General features: G+C 35.5%; 1 protein-coding gene across 3 annotated transcripts in view; it reads right to left on the minus strand.

The window, feature by feature from the left end:
- Positions 1-19,422, minus strand: part of NCAM2 (neural cell adhesion molecule 2) — a 269,560-nt gene that overhangs the window by 143,550 nt on the left and 106,588 nt on the right. For all 3 annotated transcript variants that reach the window (XM_043993010.1, XM_043993011.1, XM_043993012.1), the window contains one exon: positions 14,095-14,240. In XM_043993010.1, the coding sequence (XP_043848945.1) occupies positions 14,095-14,240 (146 nt within the window). The remainder of the gene's footprint in view (positions 1-14,094; positions 14,241-19,422) is intronic.

The following is a 19,422-nucleotide window of genomic DNA, read 5'->3' on the forward strand; positions in this document are numbered from 1 at the left end:
TGGGACTCTCAGAATTATCCTGTTTTTTGAGAGATCTCCTTATCAAGAAATCTCCTAATCAAGCCTTGAACTGTGAACTGCTTATCACCAAGGATGCTTTCTGATTTTTGTATCAAAGGCCACCTTCTTGACCCTTGGAATTCCTCACTTTCTCTCTCCTTGAGAATGTAACCCACTAAGCCTACCTTTCCCTCCAAAATTCCTTAATTGCCTTTGTTTAAAATGTATATAAACCGGGGCAGCTAGATGGCACAGTGGTTAAAGCACTGGCCCTGGATTCAGGAGTACCTGAGTTCAAATCCGGCCTCAGACACTTAACACTTACTAGCTGTGACCCTGGGCAAGTCACTTAACCCCCATTGCCCCGCAAAAAAAAAAAAAAATGTATATAAACTCACACAATCTACTACCTGGTGTCCTTTTCAGCATAAGCTGGATAGTACCATGTAGCATGTTAAATTTTTCTTTTTTCTTCCCTGCTTAATAAAAACCTTTTTAAAATTTTACAAGCATTGTCTTTCTCTGGTTTTCCTTCCTTTTTGGAAAAAAAAGGGGATTTAAATTTCAAAAACTGGCCTTTGCATTCTCCTGTCTTCCCCTTTGGGGAATGCGAGATCTAAATTCTATTTCAGAGGTTTCCCTCAGTTTACAAGTGTAAAATAATTCAGTGACATCTATTAGGTGCCTGAGTAGCCTGAGTAGGATAAGCCTTTACCATGTCCCTGGAACTTTTCTCTTATAGCCTGCAAATTTGTTGAAGTCTAAAAAGGAGCATAGTCTGAAGACAACTATGAGATGCAGTATGCTTTTAAAGTAATTTGCAGTTCTATTTACCATAGCATAATAAGTCTACAAGTAGAAAAGACTACTGTCATCTGTTATTATTAGATGGTAAAACTGATAGTAAAGTATTCTTTGTGAAATTTCAAAAAGAATTCCAACACATGGCACTTAACTCCCTGTGAAATAACGAGGCCAAATAATATAGTAATGATAAGCAAAGTATTCATAAGCAATTCCATTCTGAAAGAAACAAAAAGCCTTTCAGTGTTGGGGAAACAGGAAGTTCTCCTTTCTCTTTCTATTTAGGTATACTTTGTAATGTATAATACATTAGAGTAGGTTTATGCACAATATGTATCTTTTGGCACACAGGGGAACTTAGGATATAGGAATGATTCCATTATTGTTTATATTCTTTAGCTGAATAGTACTTTAAAATGTCACAATTCCATTCACTGAATGTTTATCAAGCAGCTACTATACAAAAAATATTGCTGTGTAGAGAACAAAACAAAACAAAACAAGACACATTCCCTAATCTTGGATAACTTACAACTAAGGACATAAGAAACCTAATAATAATAATCCAAAATAGAATGTAGTAACTTATAAAGAAATGATATACAATAAAAGAGATCAAAGAGAGGAAAGATCCTTTCTCAATAGAATATGAAGAAATTATGCGTGAAACATTTGAGTTATGTCTCAAAAGATGGGCAGGATTTCAATATTTGGACATGGATGGGAGATCCTTTTTGAAACTCACACATGGAGCTGAAGTGGTGTATTAGCTGGGGAATATTCAGAGGTTAATGACAAATGATCCAAATCAAAAGAAAAAAAAAGCATTCTGTCTTATAGAACATAAAAACTGGAAGAGATCCCAGAGGTTATTAAGTCCAATGCAGATTAGATATCTGAGGGATCAGTACTTTTAGAATAAAGCGCAATGATAAAAGCTGACATTTATGGTTATAAATTTCATTTCATACATTTTAGCATCTGATCTTCTGAAAAACCCAGTGAGGTAGTACTATAGGTATTATTATCCTCAATTGTATGGTGGAGGGAATGGGTTCAAAGAAGTAAGTAGTTATCTATTAGCAATGTTTTATTTTTCAAGGAAAATAGAAGATTCTTGAGGGCAGAGACTTTCTTCTTTCTTTTTATTCCCAGCCTAGCACAGTTCTGTACATGACAGGCACTTAATAAATGCTTGTTGGATTGCACTGACTTGAAATGAATTGAGCAGGTGTCTCCTCTACAGCACTTTGGAGAAGAGTCACCATTTGCCACTAAAAATATCCAGTGATGAGAAAATTATTTATTTGTGTGTACACACAGAGACACATATATGAGACATATATGTATACACATATTTTATATACACATATAATATATATTATATTTATATACACATATAATGTATATATATTATATTTATATACACATATAATATATATACACACATATAAATATATATATACACACACACACATATACACACACACATAAAAATCCCCCTTTAACTCGCTGAGTTTGTCTCTTTAATCTGGACAAACTCAAATAAGGATTTCTTTTAACATATCTTTTCCAATTTAACGTGTGAGGCAAAATTTCAGACTTGCTTAACTTTTTGTTAATCTCATTATTAGTAGACTTCAGATATTTAAAAATATTTTTTTGATTATCTGAATTAAAAAAGCAAAAACTCTTTTTATCCTTTGACTATTCGGGAGAAGGGTACTTTGTTTTCTCTAGCATATCAATTGTCTATATATCTTCAATATCAGACATTTATCAGCTGTTTGGTATGAAGATTTTCCCCCATTCGACAAGTTATTTTCTTATGTTAGCTATGCTGATCTTGTTTGTGCATTTTAATTTTATATAACTGAAACTGCTTTTCTTTTATGGCCATCCTTTTATGGAAAATAAATTTCCCCCAAATTATGTACCTGAAAGTTACCTCCTTCTAACTTTATCTATTTTTTTTTATGATGTGAACTTTTGTATTTAGTACAGAGTTAAGTATAACCTGCTAAAATGCTTTCCAGTTTTCCTAGCACACTGTTGATTCAGTTCATGCTTTTAGTCCACTAAAATATTATTTTCCCATGAAATATTTACTTATGAATCTTATTAAAATGCAAATTTTCATTTTTGATTTCTTTTTTATTCTCCCCAAAACTTTTGGTTGACTGAAAATCTGTGTCTTCTTAATATTGACCTCATCTAACCAAACCTGACTCATGGAATATTAAAATTAAAGGAAAGTCAGGGCCATTTTTCCTAGTTGAAAGAGGTTGCTGACCTGGCTGAAACCAATTCCATGGGATGTGAAAATTTATTTAAGGTCTTAAAAATTCATTAGATAAGAAGTCAGAAGAAGTATCTCAATTATCCATGACTACTTGGCAACATGCACATTTTCCTTCTCAATTAGCATATTTGTGAACTTTCTCAATATATTTTAATCTATCATCTGACTTAGTTTACCTATAGAGTTTGTTTGATAAAGCTTGTTTCCTTATGGGATATATGAGACTGTGACTCTTAGTCTGTTCTACTTTTATGACGCTGAAGGGCATACTATTATGAATATGCCTTTTCTTTCACTTTTATGGCCTAAGAGGAATGTACAAGATTGCAATGTGTAAAAGAATTATTTCTCTGTCACTCTGATGTAATTTTGCTTATAAGAAAGAAGCCTTGTTAGAATCCTAATGATGGTTCAGGGATATTGTTTTCTCTGAGGCAGTAACCTATGCTTGAGCATAATAATAAAACCCAGGTTTTTACCTCTATAATTTCTATGTTGCAGTAAATATATTTTGGCAGTAGTTACCCACCACACGAACTCATAGAAGATATATTTCTCCCATAACACTATTCATTGATTTTTTTTAAACCCAAGTGTACAACTTGGCAGTTTTTCAAATTAAATTTAATCACATTAGATCTAGACTAAAACATACAGGATCTATTAATGAGATCCATAATACATGAAGAGCCAAATGGATAAAAATGTATATTTTCCAGACTATGACATATAGTTTAATTGGCAACTCATTGAACATCAATATCAGTATCTTGAACAGTTACTTCAAATGGACAGTGAGCTTTGCCCCAAATTGAATAGGAGAAACCATTATGCTATAATGAATCTGGCAAACTGGGAAGTGCTTTTAACGATCCAAGGCTTTTTTTGGACATGAAACCCAATATTTTAAAAATAAATGTTATCTCAGTGATGCCATATGGTTGCAAATCTTGGAATATCACAACCTTTGAAGAGAAATGCAAACAGCCAGTGTTGGAGGAGGTATATGAAGAAAAGCAACCTTGGTAGATGTGTGAAGTCATAAAACTATTTTGGATTTCAATTCAGATAGGAATGAGGACAAATGACTGAGAAGGGAAGCTGGGAAAAGAGAGCTATTCTTGAACCATCCCTACGTCATTGACAATTTGGCACAAATTATGGCTTCAGCCCAAGTCTTCTTGGTCCGAGACACCTAAAGGGTTAATCACCTTCCCTGCTCTCTCTCATCTCTGCTATACCTCAATCCTACTTCCTCTTTCTCCTTTCACTTGTTGCCCCTATGCCAGAGATTCTTTTTCATCTCAGCTCTTAAAGGCACCCTCTCTGTGTCTCTTCCTCTGTCCCTTACTCTCTTCTCCATAGCCTTGTTAGGGACCTGGCTAGAATTCCAATCTCTTGGCTCATCACTTGAAGTCTGGTTCCAAACTGGCTTGCTATCTTACAGAAGACTACCTTCCTAAGCAGGCCTTAGGAAGCACTGCTAACAATAAGGCTAGTGGAGGAAATGGAATTCCAGCTGAGCTTTTTAAATCCTAAAAGATGATGCTGTTAAAGTGCTGCACTCAGTATGCCTGCAAGGTTGGAAAACTCAACAGTGGCCATTAGATTGGAAAAAATCAGTTTATGTTCCAATCCTAAAGAAGGACAATGCCAAGGAATATTCAAATTATTGAACAACTACACTCATTTCATATAGTTGCAAGGTTATGCTAAGATTCTGTAACCTAGGCTTCAGCAACATGTGAATTGAGAATTACCAGAAGAGCAGGCTGGTTTTAGAAGAGGCAGAGGAACTAGCGACCAAATTACCAATATTCGATGAATCATGGAAAAAGCAAGGGAGTTTAAGAAAAATATCTACTTCTACTTCATTGACTACACCAAAGCCTCTGGCTGTGTAGATCATAACAAAATGTGGCAAATCCTCAAAGAAATGGGAATACCACATTATTCTTACTTGTCTCCTGAGGAACCTGTATACAGGCCAAAAAGCAACAGTCAGCACAGAACACGGAATAGCTGATTGGTTTAAAACTGGAAAAGGAGTAAGACAAGCTGTATATTGTTACCTTATTTATTTAACTTATATGCAGAGTATATCGCGTGAAATGACAGGCTGGATAAATCAAAAGCTGGAATTAAGGTTGCTGGGAGGAATATCAACCATCTTAGATATACAAATGATATCACTCTGATGGCAGAAAGTAAAAGGAATTAAGAAGCCTCTTGAAGAGGGTGAAAGAGTAGAGTGTAAAAGCTGGCTTGAAGCTTAACATTAAAAAACAAAACAAAACAACTAAGATCTTGACAACTGGTCCCATCACTTCCTGGCAAAAAGAGAGAGAAGAAATGGAAGCAGTGTCAGATTTTATATTCTTGGGCTCAAAAATCACTGCAGATGGTGACTACAGCCATGAAATTAAAAGATGCTTGTTTCTTGGAAGGAAAGCTATAGCAAATCTGGACAGCATACAGAGCAGAGACATCACCTTGACAAAGGTCATATAGTCCAGTGGCAACATATGGCTGTGAGGGTTGGATTGTAAGATAAGTTGAATGCCACAGAATCAATGGTTTTGAATTGTGGTGCTGGAGAAAACTTTTGAGAGTCCCTTGGACAGCAAGGAGATCAAATCAATTAATACTTAAAGAAATTAATTCAGGCTATTTCCTGGAAGGTCAAATACTGAAGCTAAAGCTTAAATACTTTGGCCATATAATGAGAAGACAGACTAAATGAAAAATACCTTGATGTTGGAAACGATTGAAGGCAAAAGAAAAAGGGGGGCAGAAGAGGATGAGATGGATAGATAGTATCATGGAAACAATGAACATGAACTTGGACAGATTTTGAGAGATAGTGGAACATAGAAGTACCAGGAAAGCTATGCTCCAAGGGGTCATGAAGAACTGAATACAACTGAATGACTGAACAGTAACAACAGGGTATGTGGGACAGCAAGGTGGTACGGTGCTGGGCCTGAAGTCAGGAACTCATCTTCCTGAGTTCAAATCTGGCTTCAGACACTTATTAGCTATGTGACCCTGAACAAGTCACTTAACCATTTTTGCCTCAAATTCCTCATCTGTAAAATGAGCTGGAGAAGGAAATAACAAACCATTCCAGTATCTTTGCCAAGAAAACCCCAAATGGGGTCACAGAGAGTTGGACAAAAGCAAAATGAATGCACTACCAACATTACCACAATAGGGTATGACTGAGTCTTCTTAGCCAACACAAATGCACCTCCTGTGCCACATCACAGTCAGTTCATTTGATGGCCTTCAATCCTTCCAAACTGATTCACTAGGTTGTTTGAACTCAATATGATGCCTTTGATTTACTGATTAATTCAGTAGAGGTCGTCTCATCTGGTATTTTGTTAGTTAGTTAAAGTGGGGTTGAGTAAGGAATTGATTCAGTCGACCCCAACCTTGCATATACTAGAATTTTTCAAAATTAATTTCAAGTTCATTGGCTTAGTGTTTACAGATTTCAGCATCTTCCCTTTACATGTGTGTGTGTGTGCGTGTATGTGTAATTGTCCCAAAGCTAATTGGTATTGGATTCTTTGTTGGTGGAGATGAAGGCCCTGCCCTGCATGAGGGGTGGGGTAGAATTGGCAAAAAGAGCTTTAGTTCTTTTTTTTTTTTTTTTGGTGAGGCAATTGGGGTTAAGCGACTTGCCCAGGGTCACACAGCTAGTAAGTGTTAAGTGTCTGAGGCCGGATTTGAACTCAGGTCCTCCTTAATCCAGGGCCAGTGCTCTATCCACTGTACCACCTAGCTGCCCTGAGAGCTTTATTTCTTAACTCTTCCCTTTCCTTTTGTTAACTGTTCAATGACTTGCTAATGTATCATTTCATCAATACATAAAAGCTGAACTAAAAGAAGGTTGTTGTTTGACCCACCTTTTTGTTCCATGCATATACCAAAATTTATCTGACAATGGAATTAAACCATCTTTATTACTTTCTGGTTAGTAATACCAAGTGAAGTACAAAGTAGAATGAAGTATGGATGACAGAAAAAAATTTTCACAATAGTCATGAAGGAGATCCAGTGCAAGATCCAAGTTGAAAAAGGATTTCTTATAGATGCTGAGGTATTCCAGATCCTCTCTCTTGGTGGATGACATTATTCTTATTTATTCAAGCCTTGGAAATCCTAAAAAATAACTCAAAAGTTTTTCTTATTGTTTAGTTATTTTTTACTCATATCTTGCTCTTTGTGACCCCATTTGGGATTTTCTCTGCAAAGATACTGGAATGGTTTGATATTTCCTTCTCTGCCTCATTTTATAGCTAAGGAACTGAGGCAAACAGGGTTAACTGACTTGCCCAGGGTCACACAGCTAGTAAGTGTCTCAGGCCAGATTTGAACTCAGGAAAATTAATCTTCCTGACCTCAGGCCCAGAACTCTATCAACTGTGCCAATCCTGTTTGTATATTATTGTTTGCAGGTGGTCTCCTCCATTAGACTGTAAGATCCTTGAGAGTTAGGACTGTGTTTTGGATTTCACTTAACACAGTGCCAGGCACATAGCAGGTGAGAACACAAAGCTACTGGCCAATAACAACCATAAAACAATATGGAGTAGTTTACTGAAGGAAGAGACTTTTGAACCAGGAAGAATTTGTCAATCAGGTGAGGCAGGAATTCTTCTATCTACTGCCAGATGACAAAAAGCCTCAAGGTTGAAACTCTTCACAAGTCAAAGGGTAGAGGTTTCTGACCACACTAAGCTAAGAATCATTGCCCTACTCTGTAGAATAACAGGTGAAAAGATTGAAGTATCATGCAGCCAAGCCAGTGTTTGAAGGTGAAAAAAAGACCATAGCTGCTCACTGAAGAGAGTCTAGGAGGTTAGGATACTGACTTGTCTAGCAGAAACAGGTCTTCCACAACCTTAAAAGAAAACTGCCCAAATGATGAACTCTCCCATAAAGCAGAAGTGAATAGCAGAATGGATTAAAAACCAGAATGCCACAATATGTTGTTTACATGAAACACACTTGAAGCAGAAACACACATAGAGTAAAGATAAGATGTTGGAACAGAATCTATTTTGCTTCAGCAGAAGTAAAAAAAAAAAGCAGGTATGGCAAGCACGATATCAAACCAAGAAAAAGCAAAATTAGATCTAATTAAAAGATAAGGAAAGAAAGTATATCTTACTAAAAGGTACCATAAACAATGATGTAATCAGTACTAAATATATATGCACCAAGTGGTTTAGATTGTCAGATTTATAGGCATATAATTGGGAAAATATTTCCTAATAATTACTTTAATTTCCTCTTCATGGGGTGGGGGGGTGAATTCACCCTTTTCATTTTTGATATTTCCTCTTGTAACTCACTTAACTTCTCCTTTAAGAATCTGCATGCTAAACCAACAGAAATCATATGACTTTTTCAATGGATGCTGAGAAAGCTTTTGACAAAATACAGCACTCATTCCTATTAAACACACTAGAGAAATGGGAATAAATGGAGCTTTCCTTAAAATAAAAAGTATCTGTCTAAAACATTATATGTAACTAGAATAAGTCAGAAGCATTCCCAATAAGATCGGGTGTGAAGCATGGATGCCCATTATTACCACTGTTATTGAATATTGAACTAGAAATGTTAGCCTTAGTAATAACAAAAGAAATGAAAGGAACTGGAATAGGCAATGAGGAAACACAACCATCACTTTTTGCAGATGATATGATAGTATACTTAAAGAATCCTAGACAATCAACTAAAAGACTACTTGAAATAATTAACAACTTTAGTAAAGTTCTAAGATATAAAATAAAGCTCATATAAATCATTATGTATTACTAATAAAATCTAGCGAAGACTATGCATAATACATGGGAGTCTACCTACCACGACAAACCCAGGAACTCTATGAACATAATTACAAAACTTTTCACACAAATAAAGTCAGATCTAAACATTTGGAAAAATATCAATTGTTCATGGGTAGGTTGAGCCAATGTAATAAAAATGAGAATTCTACCTAAATTAATTCATTTATTCAGTGCCATACCAATCAAACTACCAAAAAACCATTTTGTAGAACTAGAAAAATAATAATAAAATTCATCTGAAAGAACAAAAAGGTCAAGAACATCAAGCAAATTAATGGAAAAAATGTAAAGGAAGGTGGCCTAGCCATACCAGATCTCAGACTATGTTGTTGTTTGTCCTTTGTTTTCAAAGAGAACCATGACATTGGAGTGATGCCATGACTTGCACTGAATTGGATTTTAAGTGAGGGAGGGCTGTGCAACCTCACTCTCTTCTCCAGAACCATCTGCGTCCAGTGCCAAGATATATATCAGGATGACTGGATATGGCCCTGGATATTTGTTTTTTTTTTTTTTAAGTGAGGCAATTGGGGTTAAGTGACTTGCCCAGGGTCACACAGCTAGTAAGTGTTAAGTGTCAGAGGCCAGTTTTGAACTCAGGTACTCCTGAATTCAGGGCCGGTGCCTTATCCACTGCGCCATCTAGCTGCCCCGGCCCTGGATGTTTTAAGGCAATTGGGGTTAAGTGACTTGCCCAGGGTTACACAGCTAAGTAAGTGTCTGAGGTGAGTTTTCTTTGAGGTGAGATTTGAACTCAGATTCTCCTGACTTCAGGGCCAGTGCTCTATCCACTATACCACCTAGCTGCCCCACATCTCAACTATATCATAAAGCAGAAATCATCAAAACTATCTGATACTGGTTAACAAATAGAGTAGTTAATCAGTGGAATAATTTAGGTATACAAGACAAGGTATTTAATGACCACAGTAATGTAGTGTTAGATAAACCCAAACACCCCAGCTTCTGGGGTAAGAATTCACTATTTGACAAAAACTGCTGGGAAAACTGGTTAAAAAGTATGGCAGAAACTAGGTACAGACCAACATATTTCACCATATAATAAAGAAAGGTGAAAATGCGACATAATTTAGACATAAAGGATGATACCACAAGCAAATTGGGAGAGCAAGGAATAGTCTACCTATCAGATCAACGGAGAAGGGAAGAATTTATGACCAAACAAGAGAGAGCATTAAGTAATGTAAAATGGATAATTTTTATTATATTAACTTAAAACCTTTTTGCACAAACAAAATCAATACAACCAAGATTAGAAGGGAAACAGAAAGCTAGGAAACAATTTTTACAGAATGTGTCTCTGATAAAGGCCTCATTTCTCAAATATGTAGAGAACTGAGTCAAATTCATAAGAATACAAGTCATTCCCCAATTGATAAATAGTCAAAGGATATGAACAGGCAGTTTTCAGATGAGTAAATCAAAGCTATCTATATGAAAGCTATATATGAAAAAATGTTCTAAATCATAATTGATTAGAGAAATGTAAATTAAATCAACTTTGAGGTACTACCTCACACCTATCAGCCAATATGACAGAAAAAGAAAATAATGAATATTGGAGGGTGTAACGATTGGAATGATGCCACCTGCTGGAGACTTACAGTAGAAAAGCTCCGCCATGAGGTGAAGGTCTCTGAGGGCAAGACCATGTATCTTTTCTTTGGCATCAGGAAGTGACGTTTGCTAGTGGGAGGAAGAAGGGGGAGCCTGGCACTCTGACTTGTTCTTTCCTCAGGACTCTGGTGGAGAAGGGAGCAAGAAATACGCTCTCCCTTTAATAGATACATGAATCTAGGCCTTTCTTTTTCTCTTCACCAAATTCTTATTCTCTTTAATAAATGCTTAAAAGTCTAACTCTTGCTAAAGCTTTTAATTTATTGGCAATCACTCATTAGATATTTTAGACAGACTCCTAGAATTTTAGCCCGTAAAAGGGGATGTGGGAAAATTAGGACATTAATGCATTATTGATGGAGTTGTGAACTGATCCAATGATTCTGAAAAACAATTTGGAATTATGCCCAAAGGGGAATCAAACTTGTATATCCTTTGATCCAGCAATACCACTACTAGTTCTCTATCTCAAAGAGATCATAAGAAAGGGAAAAGGACTTACATGTACAAAGATATTTATAGCAGCTCTTTTTATGGTGGCAGCTAGTTGGCATAGTAGATAGAGTACTGTCCCTGGAGTCTGGAGGACCTGAATTCAAATCTGGCCTCAGATACTTGACACTTTACTAACTCTGTGACCCTGGGCAAGTCACTTAACCCCAATTGCCTTAAACATCTCCAGCCATCCTGATGTATATCTTGCCACTAGACCCAGATGGCTCTGGAGGAGAGTGAGCCTGGTGACTGTACAGACCCTCCCTCACTTAAAAATCCAATTCATGACATCATATCATGGTCCTCTTCGAGAATGAATGATAAACAACCACAAAGCAAAGAACTGGAAATTGAGGTTTGAGGAATGGCTAAACAAGCTGTGTTATATGAATGTAATGGAATGCTACTGTGCTATAAGAAATGATGAACAGGAAATTTCAGAAAAACCTGGAAAGACAAATTCACTGACAAAGTAAAATGAGCAGAACCAAGAGACAGTTGCACACAGTATCAGCAACATCGTGTGATGATCAACCATGATTGACTTAGCTCTTCTCAACAATACAATGATCCTAGACAAGTCCAAAAGACTCATGATGGAAAATGCTCTCCACACCCAGAGAAAGAAATGAGAAAGTCTGAAAAGAGATTGAACCATACTGACAAGGAAATAACACAGCCATCAAGTGACCTGCTGGATCCAACACAGAAGCCTACTGTCCCAATCATTCAAAACATGAGACCCCACCAAGAGCAAGCCCAGGAGAGCTGCCTATCTGAGTGGCAACAACTATACAGTAGAGTACATTGCTGATGACCCATATGGTGACTACTTCCTTAATGAATATAATGAAGATTTCCAGAGACAGAGAAAGAACTACTAAGGTCCTGTAGTTCAGGAGCTATGGGTTTCCTCGGTCATGTTTGCTCCCTATACATGTACACTGCTAACACTATACTTTAAGATTGTACCCACTATACTCCTCTCCTGTACTCTGGGTGTATTTGTGGAAGAGTGTAGTACCCCGGTGTTTTTTAACTACTGTTTTTGCTATGCCATTTGAGCAGTAAATGCATTTGTTAAAGAACTGCATCTACTGGCTGATTATAAAGGGAAAGCACCTGGTGGGGCATGTGAGCTAATGATTAAGTCTTACTGTTAGAACCCTGAAAGTAGTAATAGCTACCCCTGGGGAACCCAACTTGCCAGTGACAGCATGAGTTGACTAACTGAGCCCCGAGAGCATTAGTTACAAGTAAAATATATTAATGTGGGTTTGAGATTACTATCCTGGAGGTGAACAAACAGGGAAGTGGAAGGAGTCAGCAGCTGAGCTAAAACAGGTATGGATTTTTTAATCAGCCCCAGCTCTTTATTAGTCTTACCAGCCTAACAGGGTACAGAACGTGTATTCTGCAGCTGAAACTGAAAGGCATTTTTTGAAGCAGAAATGGGACTGAATTGACAACCAGGACGAAATCTTCTTTTTCCTGAGAAAATATGCTGGCAGTCTATTTCAAGGGGCTAATTCAAGATACCAATTAGTTGGAGAAAGAAGCCAACGGTTTCCTGAAGCTAAGCTCTTGCTTTATTAGGAATATCCCCAAATAAGACACATTTACTTTGTAATCCACCCACTGCATACTTTGCAAGTTGTTTTTCTTTTTCCTTTAGTTAACAGTAAGTTCTTTTTGTCTCAGGTGAGTTATGAAGTGATGGTAAAGAACTTGACCAGGAAAGCAGAATTGCAGTATTTTTTTGAAACAAAGCAAGAAGCAGCTAAACAGGTAGAAGGGAAAGTAATTCTCATTCTAATACCTCCAGGACATGGGTCTACTAGAAAAAAGTCCAGAAAACCTTAGATAAGGGACTGAGTGCAATGTTTGGCTATCAGTCCTATCCCCTTTCTTGGCTGCTAGCTTATCTTAAGCTCAAAGCTAGGAAGTAAAGCTATCATATTAAATGAATGAATTAAGATAAAAAATACTACTGCCTTATGTCTATTGAAATCTTATGAGCATAGAGAACTGGAAAGAATGTCTATGATCACATGCTCCAACATTTTATTTTATTTTATTTTTTAGTGAGGCAATTGGGGTTAAGTGACTTGCCCAGGGTCACACAGCTAGTAAGTGTTAAGTGTCTGAGGCCGGATTTGAACTCAGGTACTCCTGAATCCAGGGCTGGTGTTCTATCCACTGCACCATCTAGCTGCCCCCCAACATTTTATTTTACATAAGAGATAACCGAAACCCAGAGAGTTAATTGAACCATGTAATATGAGAAGTTGAACTAGGAATGCTTAACCTAGAGAAGAGAAAGCCCTGATGTAGGAAATGGCATTTTAGCAGAGATGTGAAGGAAGCTTGGGACTGTACAAGGTCTTAGGTCAGGAAGAAGTACATTCTAGTTATCTGGTATGTGGCCTACGCCCAGGCAGGCAGGACACAGAGCAAGTATCTTTTTAAACCTTTTTTCTGCCATGAATCTCTCCGGCAGTCTGCTGAAGCCTGTGAACCCCTTCTCCAATTGTTTTTAAATGCACATAATTAAATACATAAAATTACAAAGAAAACCTATCTTACTGAAATATAATTATTAAAATATATTTTAAAACATGCAAATTTACAGATCTCAGGTTAAGAACCCTTGTTTTGGAAGACAGTGTGTGGGGAAGAGAAAGTAGACCAGTTTTGTTGGAACATCAAATGCATGAGAGGGAGTGATGTTAAAAAGCAAGCCTGGTATGGTACGCTGGAAACAGACATGAGGGCTTTAAATGAGCAAGAGAGCAAAGGCAAATATTTCCTGTTAGTATTTCTTTTAAATAATGGTCAAGCTAATTTATTTTACTTTAGGTGGAGGTTATTTATGTTTTTTTAATAAATAATCAGTTTTAGTATTTTGTAGTAATATGAGTATTCAAACAGTTTTTAAATATTAAAGCTTATGATTTTATAACAAAATAATCAGGAAAATATTTTTACCTTGTCTCCTTCAGAAAAAGTTATTCCATCTAGAGCTCTTTTCCACGTGATTTCAGGAATGGGTTCTCCTTCTGCCTCACATATAAGTGTTATCTGACCATTCTCAAATGTCGTTTCATTTTTAAGTTGTATTATGTGAGGTTGTACTGTAAAAACAAAATGCATGTAGTTGAACAAACATCCTAGCACTTTAAAAATGTTTTTGACAGCTTAAAACATTCAACATATTCCATGAAATTGCCTTTATGATGGTTTAATTATTTAGTCATCTAATATGGGAAAACATAAAATACTAATAGATTTAACTTATTTTCTGAAGATAAAAGACATTATGGCTTTCTTAGATACAATTATACTTCTGCCACATTTAATACTTGCTTCCAAAATTGTGCCAATATTTATTTTATGATTCATCAAAAGGTTTAATAATTTAAAATAAATTTGATCTTATCATAGGAAGCCTACTTGCCAGTGATTTTACTTTTTCTTGATATTTTCTATTCTAATGTCAAATAATAGATTAAAAGCTGTGTTGTACTAGCTGTCAAATAAATGTTAAAACCTTAAAACAATTTCACATGAGAGGAAAATACTGCATGATTTGTTTCCTGATCTCAGATATAGAAAATAGTTATCATCTAGACAAAAACTAACAATTTCATTAAACCACAGGTTTACCCTTAAAAATCAGTTGGCAATATGAATTAAATGGTTTTCCCCTAGAACTTATGTATTTTTAAATGTTTTCTTAAGTGAAACAAACACTAAAACCTAATACAATAAAGTGTTGATCGTTATAAGGATCTATTTGTTCTAAATTCCTCAAAAACTTTGTCTAAGTCCTGAAAAGAAAAAAAAATGGTTTGCTAATTTAGTTGTAATAACTAATTTTTAAAAGGACACATTATTCACAGAATATTTAGAGGTGGCTTGAATTACAAGGGAAAATAGTAAATATATTATAGCATTTTAATAATTTTCATAAGACACTAATATAGTGTAGTATTCAATAAATTTCTTATAGGCTTTCATTAGTATATATTGATGAATTACATTTAATCTATGTACTATACTAATTATATAAAAGATATGAAATGTGTAAATCTTTTGAAAGTAGTAACAGAATGCACATTAAAGTTAGCAATTGAATCTATAAGCCAAGAGAATTCAGATTAAAAGAGAATGTACATTTCTAACAATATTTCTAATACGGTTCACCAAATTTATGTTAGGCACCATGTGAAGCATTTCACAATCTTCTTATCATTTGGTCCTCCCCAAAACCCTGGTGGTAAATTCTATTTTCATCCACTTTACAGATTAACAAACTGAGTTAAAAAAATGTGAGGTAACTTGCTTAAGGCCACACAGCTAATAAATTTCTGAGACTGAATTTTGAATCAGATTTTTCCTGATTCATGCATCTCTCCCCCCTCCCCCCACATATACACATTACCTTAATGCCAAGTAACAAATGTAATTGGCATTAAATTCTAATTTACCACAATTACCCTGATAGGAGAACAAATTTAGACCACATCGTGATTTAGTTTCAGGACAGATTTCAACCAAATCAAATCTGGATTATATAACCACTAATGGTAGCTTAAAATGTCAAAAACTTCTGGCAGCATTTCGAAACTGAGAGCCTACTGTTATCAATTAGCTCATTTTCAAGGACATGTGGTGGCACTCCAAGCTTCCTATAACCTTTTCTCTATTTCTTTTTAAATTGTCCCCAAAGAGGGACAAATTCCTATTGTGTTCATAACCCAGTCCCCATTCTCTCATCTGTCCTAGTGTTTTAACCATGCAAGAGAGATATGGAGAGGTTCCATGGGGCAGCTTCTCATTCCCATCCTCCTGCTTTGGAACCTGGGAATTTCATGCTGCTATAGTTTCCATATCATAAAGGATAAAGATATAATGTTTCTCATATCCTTCTTATTTCAAAAGATCAAAAACATCTCACACCTAATTGCTTCAACTTTTACATCTTGAGTTGCATAGTCTATTACAACTCAGGTGACGTAGCTACTAATTTACTCAAACAATTATTTCAAAGTAGCTTCAATTCTGTTTATTTTCTAGTAGGTAAAAATAACCTCTTTAACTAGAACAATACATTTATCACCTCCAATAAGGGGAGAGAGGTTTGTGCTTTGTTCTTAATCATAGCAGCAAACCTCCAAAAATCCATTAAGACATTTTTAGCGGGTATAAAAAAATCTTTAAACCATAACATAAAATTTACCATAAAATATTACATTTTAGTTACAAATCTCAATTTTAATACATTTGTATATAATGCAACCTCACAATATTTTTTTCCCATAGGTTAGGTGCAGTCAGAAGGGGTGGCATTCAGAGGCCAAATAAGTATGTAACACAGAACACAAGGCAGAAAACCTGCAGAAGTTTATCCCTTCTATTGAGGTGCAGGAGAGCATCTAAGTTCTCCCAGTCCTAGTTAACAGTTTACAAATGCTGATCTATTCAAATATCAATTAAGTTCTTTTATATCATAAACAGAAGTAACACAAAGCATTTTTCTGTATTAACTTTTACTTACTCTTTAGTTAGTCCCTAATTTACACAAATTTTTCCTTTTCATAAACTAGGAAAGAATTAAATAATAGGTAGTTCCTAAATGACATGGCTATTCAAAACGCCAACTACAACCTATTTTTTCCCCTTCACTTTGTAGTGGTCATAATGGTCCAGTCCCTTTACTATTAGGATCTTCCCCTATCACCTTAGGATTCTATAACTTGCATATCAAAACCTGAGTCCCCTTATCATCAGTAAGCTATGGTACTTCTCAGCTTGGTTGACTTCATTGGGTTTAACTCCTTTGACTAGAGGTCAGGGAAAAAAGCCCCTATATAAATTCCTCCATATGGACAAATTTCTCTTTGCCTGAGGACCACAAGACCCATATAGGTGGCATCTCTTCCCCAGTTATTTCTGGTCATGAGTATGTGCTGAATAAAACTTCTTACTTCACTACTATCTCTATAGTTCTTTCTACTTCCTAAGCACTTCATGGAAATTCAGAGACAGTAGTGGAAGGGCAGCAGATAAATGTGTAATACAGTGAGGTAGCAGTCTAAAGTGTTTTGGTCGTTTTTTAAGGAGAAGTGTCAAATACAGGGCCCACAATCTTCTTAGTTGAGCCAGATTAAGATGCAACTGGGAAATATTTAACAAAATTAAAATACAATAAAGCATTTACAACATTACATTTAAAAATAAATCAGTGTGGCTTCAGAGATCCTTATATACAGCCCCTATTTCATTTGACATTATTTTTAAACTAAATTTGTTACTGTCATAATGTTAGAGGATAATGTTAATGATTTGCATTTACACGCTGCTTTAGGTTGATTTTGATAAATAATATTACTCTTAGGCCATTCATACCTTGGTAAGGGAAATGGAAAAGATAGCCATATTTTTGTCATATTAGAATAGAAACTTCATAGTCCTGCAGTCAAAAATTCATGCTTCCAACAGGACTCTTAAATGACACCTTAATAAACAGAAAGTCTCTCATATTAAAAAAAAGAAGTATAAAACTGTCTTCCAAAGACAATTATAAATGATTTGGGGGTCATCTTTTTCTTGGGAATTTTCTACTCTCCAAATGCTTTCCAATCCCTAAAGCGCTATAAACAGGGGAGTCAGTTATATGACCAGTAATATAATTGATAGATGACTATAATTCAGTCTATCATGCAGACTGAAGACGAGACAGAAGCAGCACAATTGCCCCAGTTCATGTAGCTCATAGTTCATTTCTCCCACTCTGAGCAGGAGTTTGGCAATTCCAATTTCAATCAGCTATAAAATTCCAATCAGCCATCTTGCTACTTTTTAGCACCTCTAAAAGAGAATTGTCTGGGGGAAAAAGATGAAAAAAAATTTAAATCATTGTCTTTATTTTCTTTGTAATAGCTGTGGTAGAAAAGTAGGTAGAGAGGTGGTTGATACTCAGTGTTAACATAAAGTTTAGAAACACTGTTTATTAGATATCTGTCATTATTAGAACAATATACTTCTCAGTAGTAGGGCCTATCCCATTATTTAAATCATATTTTATCATATCATATTTTTAAATGTTTATTACTTTTGTAAGATTTATTTCAAGTGTGAATATTTAGGAAAACCAATGCTTTTAAAAACTTTACAATTCTAATAACTTTAGTATTAGTTGTAGGTGCACTACTAATATTTATTTCTTGTAAATGTGAATTGATTTATTGTTCTATTAAAAAAGCATATCTGGGGGGGCGGCTAGGTGGCGCAGTGGATAAAGCACCGGTCCTGGATTCAGGAGTACCTGAGTTCAAATCCGGCCTCAGACACTTGACACTTACCAGCTGTGTGACCCTGGGCAAGTCACTTAACCCCCATTGCCCCGCAAAAAAACAAAAACAAAACAAAACAAAACAAAACAAAAAAGGCATATCTGGGGGTGGGGAGAATTGATTTTCTTTATAAATATCACTGTAGGGATAAAACTCCCTTTCTCCTTTTTAGCTCTTTAAAGATAGAAATAATAGTTATGAGGAATAGTAGTGAATTGGTTAAACTACGGGGAACAGTGGCCTGGAGAATTCTTACCACGAACAGAAATATTTTTGTAGAAAAGTAAGAACTCCAAAGGGATTTATGGAAGAGGTAAATCACTTGGCTAATTGCCTTAAGAAGCAAGAATCAAATCACTCCAAAGTCACTGAGAAATCAGTGTCTTTAGTTTGAAAATATCCAAGTAGCTTGGATCTTATTTCTTAGGAATTGTCTTCAAGTATATAGATTTATTATTTTAAACTTTAAAAATTGGGACCTATGATTTCATCAGTGTAGAGAAATGTCAAGAAGGCTCCCTCTACCAACACACATCTGCAGCTTTCCTTTGATTTAGAGTAGTAGAATTGTTTTGGAGCACTGACATTAAATGACTTATCCAGGATCAAAAAGCCAGTATGTATCTGACGCAGGTCTAGAACCCAGCTTTTTCTACCTCTGAGTCAACAATGCCTTATTTCAAACTTTACCAAAAAGTATTAAAAACAATAGTGTTTGAAATTTTTTTTTTGGTATAGCAATCCCAAGGAAACTTCTACTTTATGCCTATTTATTCTCTCCTCTGCTTAGTTTTTAAGCATTTTACAATACTTTAACAAAATACATGGGTAACCTACAAATTTAAAGCAACACATATAGTAGTTAGTATATTTAAAAGAAACAATGAGACTCGAATATGAAAATTAAGCATTGTTCAGTATGCAGATTTAAAAAAACTTTATTACATATGCCAAGGTG

Source organism: Dromiciops gliroides, chromosome 3 (assembly GCF_019393635.1).
Source record: "Dromiciops gliroides isolate mDroGli1 chromosome 3, mDroGli1.pri, whole genome shotgun sequence".
NCBI classification, from domain to species: Eukaryota; Metazoa; Chordata; class Mammalia; order Microbiotheria; family Microbiotheriidae; genus Dromiciops; species Dromiciops gliroides.